This window comes from Myxine glutinosa, chromosome 8 (genome assembly GCF_964187855.1).
Source record: "Myxine glutinosa chromosome 8, kmMyxGlut1.1, whole genome shotgun sequence".
NCBI classification, from domain to species: Eukaryota; Metazoa; Chordata; class Myxini; order Myxiniformes; family Myxinidae; genus Myxine; species Myxine glutinosa.
In genome coordinates this window covers 104,591,570-104,612,377 of record NC_136268.1, presented here as the reverse complement: position 1 = coordinate 104,612,377, position 20,808 = coordinate 104,591,570, and the positions used below count along the sequence as shown (strand labels likewise).

At 36.5% G+C, this 20,808-nt stretch overlaps 1 protein-coding gene across 7 annotated transcripts in view; it reads left to right on the top strand.

The window, feature by feature from the left end:
- The window catches only part of LOC137433159 (ras-specific guanine nucleotide-releasing factor RalGPS2), a 262,715-nt gene that overhangs the window by 199,646 nt on the left and 42,261 nt on the right, over positions 1–20,808 (top strand). For all 7 annotated transcript variants that reach the window (XM_078783628.1, XM_078783629.1, XM_078783631.1 and 4 more), the window contains one exon: positions 18,839–18,932. In XM_078783628.1, the coding sequence (XP_078639754.1) occupies positions 18,839–18,932 (94 nt within the window). The remainder of the gene's footprint in view (positions 1–18,838; positions 18,933–20,808) is intronic.

Genomic DNA, 20,808 nt, shown 5'->3' with positions numbered 1-20,808 from the left:
ATTGTACAAGTACACCAAAGGAGAAGGATCTTGAACCTCCAGACAGCGATGATGAGGAAAGTATTGGTGATGGGGAAGACTATCAAGGGTCACTGACTGGTTTAGAGACAGACCTACCTGCAGGACGCCATTCCTGCATTCCCAGCCAGGAGATTTTTTTTTTTTTTTTTTTTTTTTTTTTTGTATACAAGATCGAGGCTCTAATCTAAGAGCGAGGCAAGATCGAGAACTAAGGAGAGATACTCGAGTTCCTGGAACAAAGCTTGCATAGCAGGAAGAAAGTGGAAAATGCGCTGAAACGGTGGAAAGATTATGACTTGCTAGTGCATTCCTTGTATGCACTAAGGAGAGAGGGACATAAAACAAGGACTTCAGGCTCGGCCGAACAAGCCCGAGTCAGGAAGTTTCTAGCAAAGTTGTTGAGTTACGGGCCTGAATATAAATTCGTTTAGGAGGATGAATTTCACAGAAACAAAGCTCTCAATACAATAATGACATCAAACTTACGAATAGGATCATTGAATGTCAATGGCTGTAAGGATGCATTCCGTGTGCACCAGGTATTGTCATTCTGTGTGAAGGAAAAACTTGAAGTAACCTTTTTGCAGGAAACCCACACGACCCCAGAGGCTGCATCCCGATGGGAAAACCAATGGGAAGGCTTGGCCTTTTTCAGTCACCTAACGGACACATCTTGTGGAGTGGCTACCCTCTTTTCACCAAAGAGGAAACCTGAAATACTTGTCGTAAAGGAAGCCAGTGTGGGGCGGTTGCTACATATAAAAGCAAAGTTTGAAGAATTTGTTGTCAATTTCATCAACATTTATGCACCTTGTGTAGGAGTTGCAAGGGGGATTTTCTTCAACCGGTTGCAGAGATTCATGCTCACCTTGCCTGGTGAAGAGTGTGTAATTCTTGGAGGAGACTTTAATTGCACTCTAAACCCCTCCCTTGATCGAATAGGTCAGGAGCCGCATAATCCCTCTGTAAGAATATTACAACAAACCATAACACTGTTAAACTTGAGGGATACTTGGCACATACAACACCCCACAGACAGAACATTCACGTATACGAGTATCAGAGGTGGTCATATATCACAATCCCGGCTCGATAGAATTTACATGTCTCACCGTTGGTGTAAGATAGTCAGTGACTCCGGCATAAAAGTTGCCCATTTCACAGATCACAACTTGGCCTGGATTAAGTTTTCCCTGGCGGAAACAAGGCGAGGCCCTGGCTTGTGGCACCTGAACAATGCTTTAAGTCAGGATGAAGCCTTTTTGTCAATCTTTTTGAATTTTTGGCAAGCCTGGAGGAATAAAAAAGGAGATTTTTGCTCACTTGGATTCTGGTGGGATGTAGGCAAGGTACGATTGAAATTGCTGTGTCAGGAATACTCGTATGGATCGAGCAAAACACTTGGGTTAGGGATCAAAAGACTGGAAGAGGAACTGCTGCACCTTGAGAAGCACCTGGCCACACTTACCTCTACTGAACTGCAGGCATACCAAGAAAAAAAGAGCACCCTTAAAGCATGTAGTCGTGTGAAGGCACGAGGGGCGTATGTGCGCTCTCGTTTGCAGTTTATTTCTGAGGATGAATATGTCCTGAATTATCTCAAAGGGGTGGAAAAACGCAAAGGTCAATTCAGGACTATAGCGAGTGTTCTCGCAGAAGATGGTCTCTTGCTCAATGGCTCTGAGGGTGTTCAAAAACGAATTAGAGCCTTTTACGCTCAGCTGTATTCGGGTAAGAGCACAGATGCAGGTGCAGGTGGCACTTTGTGGAGTAGTCTTCCTGAGGCCTCTGTAGAAGACCGGGAGCAGCTGGAGACTCCATTATCTCTGGAAGAATTGAAAACCGCCCTGCGCAGCCTATCAAGAGATAAAGCCCCTGGCATGGATGGCTTATCATGTGAATTCTATACAAAAGTATGGGACTTGGTTGGACCTGATTATCTAAGCGTAGCTCAGGAAGCATGTGATACAGGTATAATGCCCCTTTCTTGGCGTCGAGCGATGCTGGTCTTGATTCCCAAGGAGGGTGACTTGAGAGACTTGAAGAATTACCGCCCTGTGTCTCTGCTGTGTGTGGATTATAAGGTCATGGCTAAAATGTTGTCACTCCGTCTCGGACCAGTCCTGACAAAATTAGTCAGCCCGGACCAATCTTATGCCATTCCAGGCAGGACAATACATGACAACATATCCCTTGTCAGAGACCTGATACAGTATGCGGACATGACTCGGACTCAAGTCGGATTTCTTTCCTTGGATCAGGAGAAAGCCTTTGACCAGATGAACCACGAGTATCTGTTTGAAACCTTGCTAACATTTGGGTTGGGGAGGAGATTTGTAGGCATGATTCAGACGTTGTACATGTCGGCAGAATGCCTAGTCAAAGTCAACGGTTTCTTGCTCGCGCCCTTTCCATTTGAGAGAGGAATAAGACAAGGATGTCCCCTGTCCGGCCAATTATATTCCCTATGTATCGAACCCTTCCTTTGTTTGATGAGAAGAAGGCTAACTGGCATTGTGGTGCCACACAACAGGGTCAACCTCAAACTTTCTGCGTATGCAGATGATGTTCTCGTGTTTGCCAGTAATGCAAGGGATATGCAAATAGTTTATGATTGTCAGCAGGTCTATTCAGCAGCATCGTCTGCTACAATCAATTGGAGGAAAAGCTCGGGGCTTCTAATTGGACAAATGCAGGTAAAGGAGTTACCAACACTTTTTCAGAAATTGACCTGGAGTCGCAATGAGCTCAAATATTTGGGGGTGCACTTATCCACTTCCCATGGGTCCTCACCACTCATTAACTGGAACACTTTAGGGGACAAGATCGAAGCAAAGTTGAGAGACTGGAGTGGACTACAAAAAGTCCTGTCTCTGAGGGGAAAAACACTCCTTATTAAACAGTTTATAATTCCGAAGTTAGTATTCAGGCTCTCTTGCATAAGCACACCAGAGGAGTTTCTGGTTAGGATGCAGAGGAAGCTACTGGACTACTTTTGGAATGGTAAACACTGGGTTTCCCTGGGCATTCTGAGCTTGCCTTTTTCAGAAGGTGGACAGTCTTTTCCCTGCCTTCAAAGCCACTACCACGCATCCAGGCTGAAGACCATACAACGTTACCTACATGTGAACCCTGCACCACAATGGTGCTCACTGGCATCATACTTCTTCAGCAAAGTGCTCAATCTTGGGTACAAAAGGAATCTTTTCATCATTACATCTAGGAGCCTGTCTAGTGCTACATTGCCTCTTTTTTATCAAGAAATGCTGAAGGCTTGGAATGTAGTCGACGTACAAAGAACAGTTCCTTATCCAGGCAAGGACCTGTTAGAAGAACCGCTCATTCTCAACCCTCTTCTACAGGGCCCAACTCTGGCTTCCTTTTCAGTAAGAAGGAGCCTCTTAGCTGGTAGCATATCCACAGTGGGAGACCTTCTGAACGATGGTAAGAGAACGCTTTTACCCAAGGAACTCGCAGCGAAAATGGGCCTGAGGACAATCAGGATCCCCTCCAGGATACTTGAAGAGGTCAAAAGCTCCTTGCCTCCCGATTGTCTGGAATATCTAGGGAATCCCAAAGAGGGTGATGGATCTGGACAGATGTCCATCGGTAACTCCATGGATTTTAAAATCCGACCACGATGTTGCGAGCTCTCTCAGCCAATACCTGCAAACAATATGAGTAAGACCCCTGGCACAGTGGAAATGTCGTTCTGTGGGCTATCAAGGAAAAATATATACCTGCTAGTGATCCACTCGCTCCATTATATAGCTCTTGCAACCCGACTGGATACTCCCTGGCGTGAGATTCTTCCACTTCCTTCGACGGTTCATCCACGTTGGGATTCACTCTATCTCTACCCAACGCCTAGAATGATGGCAGACTTAAGTTGGAGGTTGCTACATGGTGCACTGAGCTCTGGATCTATGATGCGGCACTTCACTAACGTCTCAGAGGATTGCTGCTTTTGTGGTGAAAGGGAAACTATATTTCACATATACCTTCAATGTCACCGTCTTGAACCAGTGTTCTTACTGATGAAATATCTTCTCTTGCGCTTCTGGCTTCACTTCTCTCCAACACTTTTTATCATCGGGCACCCGGTAAAGAAACTAAGCAAGTCACGAGATCTCCTTGTTAACTTTATTTTAGCCTGTGGGAAAATGGCAATATATAAAACCAGGAAGGCAAAAATTGAGAAAGATGTGGTGGAACACAGTTCTGTATGTCTGAAGGGCTTAATACGCTCACGCATTATTTCGGAGTACAAGGCGGCAGAATATAGTAACACTGTTCAAAAGTTTAAGGAAACCTGGACTATAAATGATGCACTTTGTACGGTCTCCCCACAAGATACTTTGCTCTTATTTGTATAAATGTGTTATTTGGCATTCTTTTTTTTTGGTGTTCTTTGGCGTTCTTTTTTTTGGTGTTCTTTGGCGTTCTTTTACCTTCCCCTTATCTGTCTTGGTAGTGCTTTCTCTTCAAAATGCTCTATCTTGTCTACTGTAGTTCAAACCATGGACTTGCAGAGATGAGGAATTGAGTGACATTAAACTGGGAACATATGTTTGCCTGAGCTTGCATGAGCTCTGAACGCAAATCTCTGTAACCTTTCCAACAAAAGCACTACTACTATTGCTGCTACTACTACTGCTGCAGTATCTATTCATATCGTTGCATGATTCCTTTTCTTACAAATTGTTTTGTCACAACTGATAACACAAGGATCAGCTCATATATAAGTACCATAATACCTGGATCAATTTTGTTATGGTACCTGCCTAAAGATTACTATTCCAAAACTATGGTAGGATTTTGATGTGCCACTAAAGGGAGTTAGATGTTGCTCTACTTTAGTCTAATGAACTAGTAATAGGAGTCCACAATCAACCTTGATCATGTTGTGGAATGTAGACCAAGGTCCTCACTTTCTCACCTTTATTCGCTTTTTAATTTGTTTTCCCCACAGCCACTTCAACGATTGACACTAATCCTTCAACATAGGAGCGTCTGCCCATGGAGAGTTTTTTTTTTTGAGTCACAGGATTATTGGATGGAAAATGTGGCTGGCGTTCCAAAAAGTCTGTTTTCTGTAGACATTAGGGTGGTCCAAAAGTTTGAAGATTGGATTTTCATTTCTCCACAAGCCTGCCCCTATTCCGATTGAAGAGTTTGTGGTGAAAATTTGAGCTTGATTGGACAATATTTAGAGGTTGCTCAAAATGTTGACAAATTTTAATGAATAATAAGATACAGAATTTTTAGCATCATACATCAATTCAAAGATAATTATCTATTTTCAATTACTCCAATTATTTATTATTGTTATTGTTGTTGTTTGTTTGTAAACTAATAAATAACAAGTACAGATACATTCAACGTACACCGCCCCCATGCCAAATAATTAAATATCCTACAGCGCGGCATTGCCGGGGCGCCCCCGGCGCCCGGCAATACCGCAGTGCAGCTCATGGAGGCTGCATTGTGAGGGAGAGGTGTACACTAATTGATTGATTAATTGTATAATTAAAATCAATAAAATATTATCACAAAATATTTTCTTAATCAATTGGCTAATAGCATAACGAAACCACTAGTGCTTCATCCGAAGATGTATCTTTTAGAAATTTAATTAAATAAGTCATTAATAAAAAATAAAATAATTAATTGATTAATCAATAAATAATTAATCGATTAAATGATGAATCAATAAATCCAAAATATCCTTAATAGCCACATTACTTGGTCACTGTCATGTCCAAATATTAGCTTCCTAGCTCAAAAGGTGCCTGAGATATTGGCCAAATGAGAAAGAAAATAAATAAATGATTAATAATGGAAATAAATAAATAATAATCATTATAAAATTAAATTATTAATCAATTCGGTCATAGAACACATAAACCACCACCATTTCATCAGAATCTGTAACTTAACCAAAAAAATTTTTTAGTCATTAATCAAATTATTAAATAATTAATCGATTAATTGATTAATTGATTAATTAATAAATCAAAAATAACCTTTGCAGCCAAATCACCTGGTCATTGGCATGTCAAAATATCAGCTTCCTAACTCAAAAGGTGCCTGAGTTAATGGTCAGAAGAGAAAGGAAATTTAATTAATTAAATAAGTACTTAATTAATCGCTAATAATTAAATAACTCCTCAATTAATTGATTATTCAAAAAACAAAAAATACCGTTTTTGACAAAGGACTTGCTCACTACTGTGCCGAAATTTCAGCTTCCTAGCTCAAAGGATGGCTGAGATATCGTCCGGACAAACAAACAAGTACAGATACATTCAAAGTACACCACCCCCATGCCAAATAATTAAATATCCTACAGCGCGGCATTGCCGGGGCGCCTTCGGCGCCCGGCAATACCGCAGTGCAGCTCAGAGGCTGCATTGGGAGGGAGAGGTGTACACTAATTGATTGATTAATTGTGTAATTAAAATCAATAAAAGATTTATCACAAAATATTTTCTTAATCAATTGGCTAATAGCATAACTAAACCACTAGTGCTTCATCCGAAGATGTATCTTTTAGAAATGTAATTAAATAAGTCATTAATAAAAAATTAAATAATTAATTGATTAATCAATAAATAATTAATCAATTAATCAATAAATAATTAATCGATTAAATGATTAATCAATAAATCAAAAATATCCTTGATAGCCACATCACTTGGTCACTGTCATGTCTAAATATTAGCTTCCCAGCTCAAAAGGTGCCTGAGATATTGGCCAAATGAGAAAGAAAATAAATAAATGATTAATAATGAAAATAAATAAATAATAATCATTAAAAAATCAAATTAATAATCAATTCGGTCACAGAACCCATAAACCACCACCATTTCATCAGATTCTGCAACTGAAGTAAATAAAAAATTTTTTTAGTAATTAATCGAATAATTAAATAATTAATCGATTAATTGATTAATCAATAAATCAAAAATATCCTTGATAGCCACATCACCTGGTCATTCATGTCCAAATATTAGCTTCCGAGCTCAAAAGGTGCCTGAGATATTGGCCAAATGAGAAAGAAAACAAGTACACATACATTCAAAGTACACCGCCCCATGCCAAATAATTAAATATGCTGCAGCGCGGCATTGCCGGGGCGCCTCCGGCGCCCGGCAATACCGCAGTGCAGCTCATTGAGGCTGCATTGGGAGGGAGAGGTGTACACTAATTGATTGATTAATTGTATAATTAAAATCAATAAAAGATTATCACAAAATATTTTCATAATCAATTGGCTAATCGCATAACTAAACCACTGGTGCTTCATCCGAAGATGTATCTTTTAGAAATTTAATTAAATAAGTCATTTATAAAAAATTCATTGATTACTCAATAAATAATTAATCGATTAATCAATAAATAATTAATAGATGAAATGATTAATCAATAAATCAAAAATATCCTTGATAGCCACATCACTTGGTCACTCATGTCCAAATATTAGCTTCCCAGCTCAAAAGGTGCCTGAGATATTGGCCAAATGAGAAAGAAAATAAATAAATGATTAATAATGAATATAAATAAATAATAATCATAAAAAAATTAAATTATTAATCAATTTGGTCAGAGAACACATAAACTACCACTATTTCATCAGAATCTGTAACTTTAAAAAAAAAAATTTTTTTTGTCATTAATCGAATAATTAAATAATTAATCGATTAATTGATTAATTAATAAATCAAAAATATCATTTGCAGCCAAATCACCTGGTCATTGGCATGTCCAAATATCAGCTTCCTAACTCAAAAGGTGCCTGAGTTAATGGTCAGAAGAGAAAGGAAATTTAATTAATTAAATAAGAACTTAATTAATCGCTAATAATTAAATAACTCCTTAATTTATTGATTAATCAAAAAAAAAAAAATACCCTTTTTGACAAAGGACTTTCTCACTATTGTGCCAAAATTTCAGCTTCCTAGCTCAAAGGATGGCTGAGATATCGCCCGGACAACCAAGAAAGAAAACAAACAAACAAACAAACAAGAAAACAAACAAGTACACATACATTCAAAGTACACCGCCCCATGCCAAATAATTAAATATGCTGCAGCGCGGCATTGCCGGGGCGCCTCCGGCGCCCGGCAATACCGCAGTGCAGCTCATTGAGGCTGCATTGGGAGGGAGAGGTGTACACTAATTGATTGATTAATTGTATAATTAAAATCAATAAAAGATTATCACAAAATATTTTCATAATCAATTGGCTAATCGCATAACTAAACCAGTAGTGCTTCATCCGAAGATGTATCTTTTAGAAATTTAATTAAATAAGTCATTTATAAAAAATTAAATAATTAATTGATTACTCAATAAATAATTAATCGATTAATCAATAAATACTTAATAGATGAAATGATTAATCAATAAATCAAAAATATCCTTGATAGCCACATCACTTGGTCACTCATGTCCAAATATTAGCTTCCCAGCTCAAAAGGTGCCTGAGATATTGGCCAAATGAGAAAGAAAATAAATAAATGATTAATAATGAAAATAAATAAATAATAATCATAAAAAAATTAAATTATTAATCAATTTGGTCAGAGAACACATAAACTACCACTATTTCATCAGAATCTGTAACTTAAAAAAAAAAAATTTTTTTGTCATTAATCGAATAATTAAATAATTAATCGATTAATTGATTAATTAATAAATCAAAAATATCCTTTGCAGCCAAATCACCTGGTCATTGGCATGTCCAAATATCAGCTTCCTAACTCAAAAGGTGCCTGAGTTAATAATGGTCAGAAGATAAATGAAATTTAATTAATTAAATAAGTACTTAATTAAACGCTAATAATTAAATAACTCCTCAATTAATTGATTATTCAAAAAACAAAAAATACCGTATTTGACAAAGGACTTGCTCACTACTGTGCCGAAATTTCAGCTTCCTAGCTCAAAGGATGGCTGAGATATCGTCCGGACAACCAAGAAAGAAAGAAAGAAAACAAGAAAACAACCAGAGTGAAAACTGAGTACTCTCTTTCAGCGTGCGTCACTGCCGAGCCCCCTTCGGTGCCCAGCAATGACGATTTGCAATGCCTGGAGATGGCATAGGAAAGGTGCGGTGTACAATTATCACAAAATATTTTCATAATCAATTGGCTAATCGCATAACTAAACCAGTAGTGCTTCATCCGAAGATGTATCTTTTAGAAATTTAATTAAATAAGTCATTTATAAAAAATTAAATAATTAATTGATTACTCAATAAATAATTAATCGATTAATCAATAAATACTTAATAGATGAAATGATTAATCAATAAATCAAAAATATCCTTGATAGCCACATCACTTGGTCACTCATGTCCAAATATTAGCTTCCCAGCTCAAAAGGTGCCTGAGATATTGGCCAAATGAGAAAGAAAATAAATAAATGATTAATAATGAAAATAAATAAATAATAATCATAAAAAAATTAAATTATTAATCAATTTGGTCAGAGAACACATAAACTACCACTATTTCATCAGAATCTGTAACTTAAAAAAAAAAAATTTTTTTGTCATTAATCGAATAATTAAATAATTAATCAATTAATTGATTAATTAATAAATCAAAAATATCCTTTGCAGCCAAATCACCTGGTCATTGGCATGTCCAAATATCAGCTTCCTAACTCAAAAGGTGCCTGAGTTAATAATGGTCAGAAGATAAATGAAATTTAATTAATTAAATAAGTACTTAATTAAACGCTAATAATTAAATAACTCCTCAATTAATTGATTATTCAAAAAACAAAAAATACCGTATTTGACAAAGGACTTGCTCACTACTGTGCCGAAATTTCAGCTTCCTAGCTCAAAGGATGGCTGAGATATCGTCCGGACAACCAAGAAAGAAAGAAAACAAGTACACATACATTCAAAGTACACCGCCCCATGCCAAATAATTAAATATGCTGCAGCGCGGCATTGCCGGGGTGCCTCCGGCGCCCGGCAATACCGCAGTGCAGCTCATTGAGGCTGCATTGGGAGGGAGAGGTGTACACTAATTGATTGATTAATTGTATAATTAAAATCAATAAAAGATTATCACAAAATATTTTCATAATCAATTGGCTAATCGCATAATTAAACCACTAGTGCTTCATCCGAAGATGTATCTTTCAGAAATTTAATTAAATAAGTAATTTATAAAAAATTATATAATTAATTGATTACTCAATAAATAATTAATCGATTAATCAATAAATAATTAATAGATGAAATGATTAATCAATAAATCAAAAATATCCTTGATAGCCACATCACTTGGTCACTCATGTCCAAATATTAGCTTCCCAGCTCAAAAGGTGCCTGAGATATTGGCCAAATGAGAAAGAAAATAAATAAATGATTAATAATGAAAATAAATAAAAATAATCATAAAAAAAATTAAATTATTAATCAATTTGGTCAGAGAACACATAAACTACCACAATTTCATCAGAATCTGTAACTTTAAAAAAAAAAATTTTTTGTCATTAATCGAATAATTAAATAATTAATCGATTAATTGATTAATTAATAAATCAAAAATATCCTTTGCAGCCAAATCACCTGGTCATTGGCATGTCCAAATATCAGCTTCCTAACTCAAAAGGTGCCTGAGTTAATGGTCAGAAGAGAAAGGAAATTTGATTAATTAAATAAGTACTTAATTAATCGCTAATAATTAAATAACTCCTCAATTTATTGATTAATCAAAAAAAAAAAAATACCGTTTTTGACAAAGGACATGCTCAGTACTATGCCGAAATTTCAGCTTCCTAGCTCAAAGGATGGCTGAGATATCGCCCGGACAACCAAGAAAGAAAACAAGAAAGAAATAATCAATTGGTTAATCGTATAACTAAACCACTAGTGCTTCATCCGAAGATGTATCTTTTAGAAATTTAATTAAATAAGTCATTTATAAAAAATTAAATAATTAATTGATTACTCAATAAATAATTAATCGATTAATCAATAAATAATTAATAGATGAAATGATTAATCAATAAATCAAAAATATCCTTGATAGCCACATCACTTGGTCACTCATGTCCAAATATTAGCTTCCCAGCTCAAAAGGTGCCTGAGATATTGGCCAAATGAGAAAGAAAATAAATAAATGATTAATAATGAAAATAAATAAATAATAATCATAAAAAAATTAAATTATTAATCAATTTGGTCAGAGAACACATAAACTACCACTATTTCATCAGAATCTGTAACTTTAAAAAAAAAAAATTTTTTGTCATTAATCGAATAATTAAATAATTAATCGATTAATTGATTAATTAATAAATCAAAAATATCCTTTGCAGCCAAATCACCTGGTCATTGGCATGTCCAAATATCAGCTTCCTAACTCAAAAGGTGCCTGAGTTAATAATGGTCAGAAGAGAAATGAAATTTAATTAATTAAATAAGTACTTAATTAAACGCTAATAATTAAATAACTCCTCAATTAATTGATTATTCAAAAAACAAAAAATACCGTATTTGACAAAGGACTTGCTCACTACTGTGCCGAAATTTCAGCTTCCTAGCTCAAAGGATGGCTGAGATATCGCCCGGACAACCAAGAAAACAAGAAAGAAAACAAACAAGAAAACAAACAAGAAACCAGAGTGAAAACTGAGTACTCTCTTTCAGCGTGCGTCACTGCCGAGCCCCCTTCGGTGCCCGGCAATGACGATTTGCAATGCCTGGAGGTGGCATAGGAAAGGAGCGGTGTACAACAAGTACACATACATTCAAAGTACACCGCCCCATGCCAAATAATTAAATATGCTGCAGCGCGGCATTGCCGGGGCGCCTCCGGCGCCCGGCAATACCGCAGTGCAGCTCATTGAGGCTGCATTGGGAGGGAGAGGTGTACACTAATTGATTGATTAATTGTATAATTAAAATCAATAAAAGATTATCACAAAATATTTTCATAATCAATTGGCTAATCGCATAACTAAACCAGTAGTGCTTCATCCGAAGATGTATCTTTTAGAAATTTAATTAAATAAGTCATTTATAAAAAATTAAATAATTAATTGATTACTCAATAAATAATTAATCGATTAATCAATAAATACTTAATAGATGAAATGATTAATCAATAAATCAAAAATATCCTTGATAGCCACATCACTTGGTCACTCATGTCCAAATATTAGCTTCCCAGCTCAAAAGGTGCCTGAGATATTGGCCAAATGAGAAAGAAAATAAATAAATGATTAATAATGAAAATAAATAAATAATAATCATAAAAAAATTAAATTATTAATCAATTTGGTCAGAGAACACATAAACTACCACTATTTCATCAGAATCTGTAACTTTAAAAAAAAAATTTTTTTTGTCATTAATCGAATAATTAAATAATTAATCGATTAATTGATTAATTAATAAATCAAAAATATCCTTTGCAGCCAAATCACCTGGTCATTGGCATGTCCAAATATCAGCTTCCTAACTCAAAAGGTGCCTGAGTTAATAATGGTCAGAAGAGAAATGAAATTTAATTAATTAAATAAGTACTTAATTAAACGCTAATAATTAAATAACTCCTCAATTAATTGATTATTCAAAAAACAAAAAATACCGTATTTGACAAAGGACTTGCTCACTACTGTGCCGAAATTTCAGCTTCCTAGCTCAAAGGATGGCTGAGATATCGTCCGGACAACCAAGAAAGAAAGCAAGAAAACAACCAGAGTGAAAACTGAGTACTCTCTTTCAGCGTGCGTCACTGCCGAGCCCCCTTTGGTGCCCGGCAATGACGATTTGCAATGCCTGGAGATGGCATAGGAAAGGAGCGGTGTACAACAAGTACAGATACATTCAAAGTACACCGCCCCCATGCCAAATAATTAAATATGCTGCAGCGCGGCATTGCCGGGGCGCCACCGGCGCCCGGCAATACCGCAGTGCAGCTCATTAAGGCTGCATTGGGAGGGAGAGGTGTACACTAATTGATTGATTAATTGTATAATTAAAATCAATAAAAGATTATCACAAAATATTTTCATAATCAATTGGCTAATCGCATAACTAAACCACTAGTGCTTCATCCGAAGATGTATCTTTTAGAAATTTAATTAAATAAGTCATTTATAAAAAATTAAATAATTAATTGATTACTCAATAAATAATTAATCGATTAATCAATAAATAATTAATAGATGAAATGATTAATCAATAAATCAAAAATATCCTTGATAGCCACATCACTTGGTCACTTATGTCCAAATATTAGCTTCCCAGCTCAAAAGGTGCCTGAGATATTGGCCAAATGAGAAAGAAAATAAATAAATGATTAATAATGAAAATAAATAAATAATAATCATAAAAAAATTAAATTGGTAATCAATTTGGTCAGAGAACACATAAACTACCACTATTTCATCAGAATCTGTAACTTAAAAAAAAATTTTTTTTGGGTCATTAATCGAATTAAATAATTAATCGATTAATTGATTAATTAATAAATCAAAAATATCCTTTGCAGCCAAATCACCTGGTCATTGGCATGTCCAAAAATCAGCTTCCTAACTCAAAAGGTGCCTGAGTTAATAATGGTCAGAAGAGAAATGAAATTTAATTAATTAAATAAGTACTTAATTAAACGCTAATAATTAAATAACTCCTCAATTAATTGATTATTCAAAAAACAAAAAATACCGTATTTGACAAAGGACTTGCTCACGACTGTGCCGAAATTTCAGCTTCCTAGCTCTAAGGATGGCTGAGATATCGCCCGGACAACCAAGAAAGAAAACAAACAAACAACCAGAGTGAAAACTGAGTACTCTCTTTCAGCGTGCGTCACTGCCGAGCCCCCTTTGGTGCCCGGCAATGACGATTTGCAATGCCTGGAGATGGCATAGGAAAGGAGCGGTGTACAACAAGAAAACAACCAGAGTGAAAACTGAGTACTCTCTTTCAGCGTGCGTCACTGCCGAGCCCCCTTCGGTGCCCAGCAATGACGATTTGCAATGCCTGGAGATGGCATAGGAAAGGTGCGGTGTACAACAAACAAGAAACCAGAGTGAAAACTGAGTACTCTCTTTCAGCGTGCGTCACTGCCGAGCCCCCTTCGGTGCCCAGCAATGACGATTTGCAATGCCTGGAGATGGCATAGGAAAGGAGCGGTGTACAATAAATAAATGATTAATAATGAAAATAAATAAATAATAATCATTAAAAAATTTAATTATTAATCAATTCGGTCAGAGAACACATAAACCACCACCATTTCATCAGAATCTGTAACTTAAAAAAAATAAAATTTTTAGTCATTAATCGAATAATTAAATAATTAATCGATTAATTGATTAATTGATTAATTAATAAATCAAAAATAGTCTTTGCAGCCAAATCACCTGGTCATTGGCATGTCCAAATATCAGCTTCCTAACTCAAAAGGTGCCTGAGTTGATGGTCAGAAGAGAAAGGAAATTTGATGAATTAAATAAGTACTTAATTAATCGCTAATAATTAAATAATTCCTCAATTAATTGATTAATCAAAAAACAAAAAATACCGTTTTTGACAAAGGACTTGCTCACTATTGTGCCAACATTTCAGCTTCCTAGCTCAAAGGATGGCTGAGATATCGCCCGGACAAACAAACAAACAAACAAACAAGAAAGAAAGAAAACAAACAAACAACCAGAGTGAAAACTGAGTACTCCCTTTAAGCGTGCGTCACTGCCGAGCCCCCTTCGGTGCCTGGCAGTGACGATTTGCAATGCCTGGAGATGGCATAGGAAAGGAGCGGTGTACAACAAGTACAAATACATTCAAAGTACACCGCCCCCATGCCAAATAATTAAATATCCTACAGCGCGGCATTGCCGGGGCGCCTCTGGCGCCCGGCAATACCGCAGTGCAGCTCATTGAGGCTGCATTGGGAGGGAGAGGTGTCCGCTAATTGATTGATTAATTGTATAATTAAAATCAATAAAAGATTATCACAAAATATTTTTTTAATCAATTGGCTAATAGCATAACTAAACCACTGGTGCTTCATCCGAAGATGTATCTTTTAGAGATTTAATTAAATAAGTCATTAATAAAAAATTAAATAATTGATTGATTGATCAATAAATAATTAATCAAATAATCAATAAATAATTAAGCGATTAAATGATTAATCAATAAATCAAAAATATCCTTGATAGCCACATCACTTGGTCACTGTCATGTCCAAATATTAGCTTCCCAGCTCAAAAGGTGCCTGAGATATTGGCCAAATGAGAAAGAAAATAAATAAATGATTAATAATGAAAATAAATAAATAATAATCATGAAAAAATTGAATTATTAATCAATTCGGTCACAGAACACATAAACCACCACCATTTCATCAGAATCTGTAACTGAAACAAAAAATGTTTTTTTTTTAGTAATTAATCGAATAATTAAATAATTAATTGATTAATTGATTGATCAATAAATCAAAAATATCCTTGATAGCCACATCACTTGGTCATTCATGTCCAAATATTAGCTTCCGAGCTCAAAAGGTGCCTGAGATATTGGCCAAATGAGAAAGAAAATAAATAAATGATTAATAAAGAAAATAAATAAATAATAATCATAATTTTTTTAAATTATTAATCAATTCAGTCAGAGAACACATAAACCACCACCATTTCATCACAATCTGCAACTTAAAAAAAAAAAAAATTTTGGTCATTAATCAAATAATTAAATAATTAATCGATTAATTGATTAATTAATAATTGATTAATCAATAAATCAAAAATATCCTTGATAGCCACATCACTTGGTCTCATGTCCAAATATTAGCTTCTGAGCTCAAAAGGTGCCTGAGATATTGGCCAAATGAGAAAGAAGATAAATAAATGATTAATAATGAAAATAAATAAATAATAATCATAAAAAATTAAATTATTAATCAATTCGGTCAGAGAACACATAAACCACCACCATTTCATCAGAATCTGTAACCTAAAAAAAATAAAAAAATTGTCATTAATCAAATAATTAAATAATTAATCGATTAATTGATTAATTAATAAATCAAAAATAGCCTTTGCAGCCAAATCACCTGGTCATTGGCATGTCCAAATATCAGCTTCCTAACTCAAAAGGTGCCTGAGTTAATGGTCAGAAGAGAAAGGAAATTTGATTAAATAAATAAGTACTTAATTAATCGCTAATAATTAAATAACTCCTCAATGAATTGATTAATCAAAAAACAAAAAATACTGTTTTTGACAAAGGTCTTGCTCACTATTGTGCCGAAATTTCAGCTTCCTAGCTCGAAGGATGGCTGAGATATCGCCCGGACAAACAAACAAGAAAGAAAGCAAGAAAACAAACAAACAAACAAACAAGAAAACAAACAAGAAAACAAACAACCAGAGTGAAAACTGAGTACTCTCTTTCAGCATGCGTCACTGCCGAGCCCCCTTCGGTGCCCGGCAATGACGATTTGCAATGCCTGGAGATGGCATAGGCAAGGAGCGGTGTTCAACAACTAGAGTGAAAACTGAGTATTCCCTTTCAGCGTGCGTCACTGCCGAGAGTGAAAACTGAGTACTCCCTTTCAGCGTGCGTCACTGCGGAGCCCCCTTCGGTGCCCGGCAATGACGATATGCAGCGCCTGGAGATGGCATAGGCAAGGTGTGGTGTACAATTATGTACAATGTACCATTGTACAATGTACATGTATGTTCAATAAATAAGTTCAATGTTCATTCATATAGTCAAATTAAGATTAAAAACAAAACAGTAGATTAAACATTCATGTATTAATTTGACAATAAATCATTTATCGGAAAAAATAAATCATCCATCAGAAAATATAAAATATCTATCAGAGACGATAAAACAAATCTATCAGAACAATTAAAACAAAGTAAACATCAGAATACACATAATTTGAATGATTTTACGTAACATTGTTTTCAGAAACTTGTGTTTCAAAACATTGCCTACTTCTTTGACAAGGTGGCTTTGGTTGACACTGGAAAGTTTTCACGATGAAGTTTCACAACTCTCAACACAAATTGCTTCTGCTCTTCATTCATGGTCAGTGTCATGGAAAGTTTGGAAGCTGTTTGGCAGAAGATGGACTTTGGAGTTTGAATTCATTGTCCCCTGAATCGGAGCTTTCAATCTCAGACTCATCATCAACCACAGCCGATGTTGATGGAACAAATTGCATTGCTGTTAGAGTCTCAGCAGCATGTTTCTTCTTTCTTTTATCTTCGTTCTCAAGCCTGATACGCTTTCTGTTCTCCTTCACTGCCAGAGTGTTGTCCACAGATCCCATACGTGAACTTGAGGGATTCTCACGCTGCATGGCAAGGAATGCTTTGTCTTCTTCATTCGTCATTTTCTCAAGCGCATCATTTGGTGAGATATCGAAGAGGGATTGAAGATCATCTTTGAACATCTGCTCCTTCACTCTATAGTTTTCGAATGTCTTGGTTCTATTTTTCTTTACCAGTTTGTCGGCATCATACAACTTCAAAAGTTGGCGCTCACAGGAATCTACTCTGCACTGGAATTCGTGCTTTCTCCCAGTATGCACACACAGCTTGTGCACTAAGTTTGGCACTTTCACGAACTGTATGGTGTTCTTGTATGTGATGGTACACCATTTTCTGGTTTTCTGGTTGTCCGCCAACGCAAGTCGTTGCTAATTCTGTGCGGGAAGGAGGAAAGTCAAAAAAATGAGGCGCACTGCCGGGAACCAACGCTGTTGTATGGAAACGTCACAACGTTCTACGTGTTCCCCTATTGGTTAGTGACATTCTAGCAAAACGACGTTGTTTGAAGCAACGTTGCAAAATAACTTACTGTACAAAGTTTCATTAAAAAATCTTTTAAAATGTGCCGTAATTGCATTTTTGATATTTGACCTTTTGAACGCCCCGATAGATGGCATGCTCTACAATGCAGCACGCCGTCTGTGAATGTTTTATCAGATGGCAGTTTGTAGTTGGATTCCATTCCTCTAGGACTCAAATCTAGATCGGACAGCTCTGGTATAATCATGCTCCATTCCTCACTGCTCTTCCAACGATTTTGTTTGCACTATGCTTTTATGTACTGGGGATGCAGTTTGACGACTGAGTTTGTGGGAAGACGTCGGAATATCGATTACGGATTCAAAAAGATTTGTCACAAAATCTGAAAGTTCACCACTGTGTAAGAGCTGATGGAAATTCCTACCTCCAACATATAAAACAGTGAGGATTGAGCATGTGTTGGAGTAAGGGTCCAGGCTGTGATTAGTGTAGAGAGAGGCCCTGTAAATGCTACAAAATGTAGATTTGCCTCGAATATAGATCTTACCAGTGAAGGAACAAAGACTACCCCATTCCTGAAGGTCATGAGCAAGCCATCAATGTTTTAAACTGAGAATCCAATGGTAGTCTCCTAAGACTAGCTCAGTTTCTTGAAGTTTAGAATCCAAACCGTTAGAGGTTTAGAGTTGCCCTAGTTGGGTCTGAACCCACACATTCCAATGTTTCTCTCTCTCTCTCTCTCTCTCTCTCTCTCTCTCTCTCTGTCTCTGTCTCTCTCTCTCTCTCTCTCTCTCTCTCTCTCTGTCTCTGTCTCTCTCTCACTGTCTCTCACTGTCTCTCACTGTCTCTCACTGTCTCTCACTGTCTCTCACTGTCTCTCACTGTCTCTCACTGTCTCTCACTGTCTCTCACTGTCTCTCACTGTCTCTCACTGTCTCTCTGTCTCTCTCTCACTCTCACTCTCACTCTCACTCTCTCTCTGTCCCTCTCACTCTCACTCCAATAACCACAGAGCACCTGCAGCAGCTTCCTCATGTGCAGAAGTACCTTCATTCAGTTCAGTACATTGAGGAGCTGCAGAAGTTTGTGGAAGATGATAACTACAAGTATGTACCTTTTAACTGCCACCCTCACACACCTTCTCAGCAATATACTATGGATTTAATCATTCCTGAGTATGCACCTTGCGCACCTTGTGGTCCAACACTCTGCCTGCGAAGCACCGATCCGACAGTTTCCAGTCGGGTCGGGAATCAAACTCACACTCGGACAGCTCAAAGGTAAGTGTGCTACTTATGCACCATCCTGCCGGACAATCTGAAAATAACACTGCCTGGTCCAAAGGTGATGCTGTCAGGTTGACCATGGTCGATTCTGATGGGGAATGTTTTCCAATGAGGAAAGCATGTAAAAGGTGAATAGCACATAAAAAGGCCATTGTAAAAGTCCCGTAAAAGGCCGTTGTTGTGGCATCGCTGCTACCCCGAATGCCCTGGGAAATGATGGCACTTCCCCTAAACCCAGTGGCATTGTGTGGCTTATCTTCACAGACCTACATTGTGTATCGTGTATTTGTGTGTGTGGCAGCTCCACTACAAGGCTTAGATCCTGTAAAAAAAAAAAAAAGCGATCAAAAGAAGGAAGATGCTAGCATGCCAAGCTCTTATTGTTGAACAAATGTAGTTGCAGTTTGGCCTAGATAGTAGGAGATGATGATGCTCATGTATGTATAATGGAGCAAGTGTTTGTATGTATGTATGCATGTCTGCTCTATACACATTCGTTGGACTGCTGGCCTGACACCACCCACAATTGTAACCTTAAAAAAGTCATACTTCCGCCATTTTGGTGCTATGGTAAGCTCAAGACATTATTCGGAAGTGTCATATTCACAATCGCCATGCCCTCCCTAAAAGTTTTCCATATTGTGTAAAGCAACCAAAGCGACTGTTTAAAGGATCATCAAATACCGATAGGTTGGAGCCGAAAGGCATCATGGACCTAGTGAAAGTGACAGTACTTGTCGGCCTCAGGATTCAGGCTTTAGGCTGCAGGCCTCTGGTGTCAGCGCAATTTGAACTAGAGTGAAATTGATGGTACGCCATCACAAATCCTCACTTCCCACCAAAAGCAGCTGAAAGATGGCATAAAGTTCCACCAGGAACTGCACAATATCAAATTTTGATTTAAAATTCTTTTTCGTTTTGACCCCTGTGTACACAACTCTTCCATTTTATGTTCCTCACTCTGTGGATACAACTCTTACATTTTATGTTCCTCACTTTGTGTATACAACTCTTACATTTAATGTTCCTCACTCTGTGTACACAACTCTTACATTTTATGTTCTTCACTCTGTGTATACAACTCTTACATTTTATGTTCCTCACTCTGTGTATACAACTCTTACATTTTATGTTCCTCACTCTGTGTACACAACTCTTACATTTTATGTTCCTTACTCTGTGAGTACAACTCTTACATTTTATGTTCTTCACTGTGTACACAACTCTTACATTTTATGTTCTTCACTCTGTGTACACAACTCTTACATTTTATGTTCCTCACTCTGTGTATACAACTCTTACATTTTATGTTCCTCACTCTGTGAGTACAACTCTTACATTTTATGTTCTTCACTGTGTACACAACTCTTACATTTTATGTTCCGCATTCTGTGCACACAACTCTTACATTTTATGTTCCGCACTCTGCGTATACAACTCTTACATTTCACGTTCCTCACTGTGTACACAACTCTTCCATTTTATGTTCCTCACTCTGTGTACACAACTCTTACATTTTATGTTCCTCACTGTGCATACAACTCTTCCATTTTATGTTCCTCACTCTATGTACACAACTCTTACAGTTTAGGTTCCTCACTCTGTGAATACAACTCTTATATTTTATGTTCCACATTCTGTGTACACAACTCTTACATTTTATGTTCCTCACTCTTTGAATACAACTTACATTTTA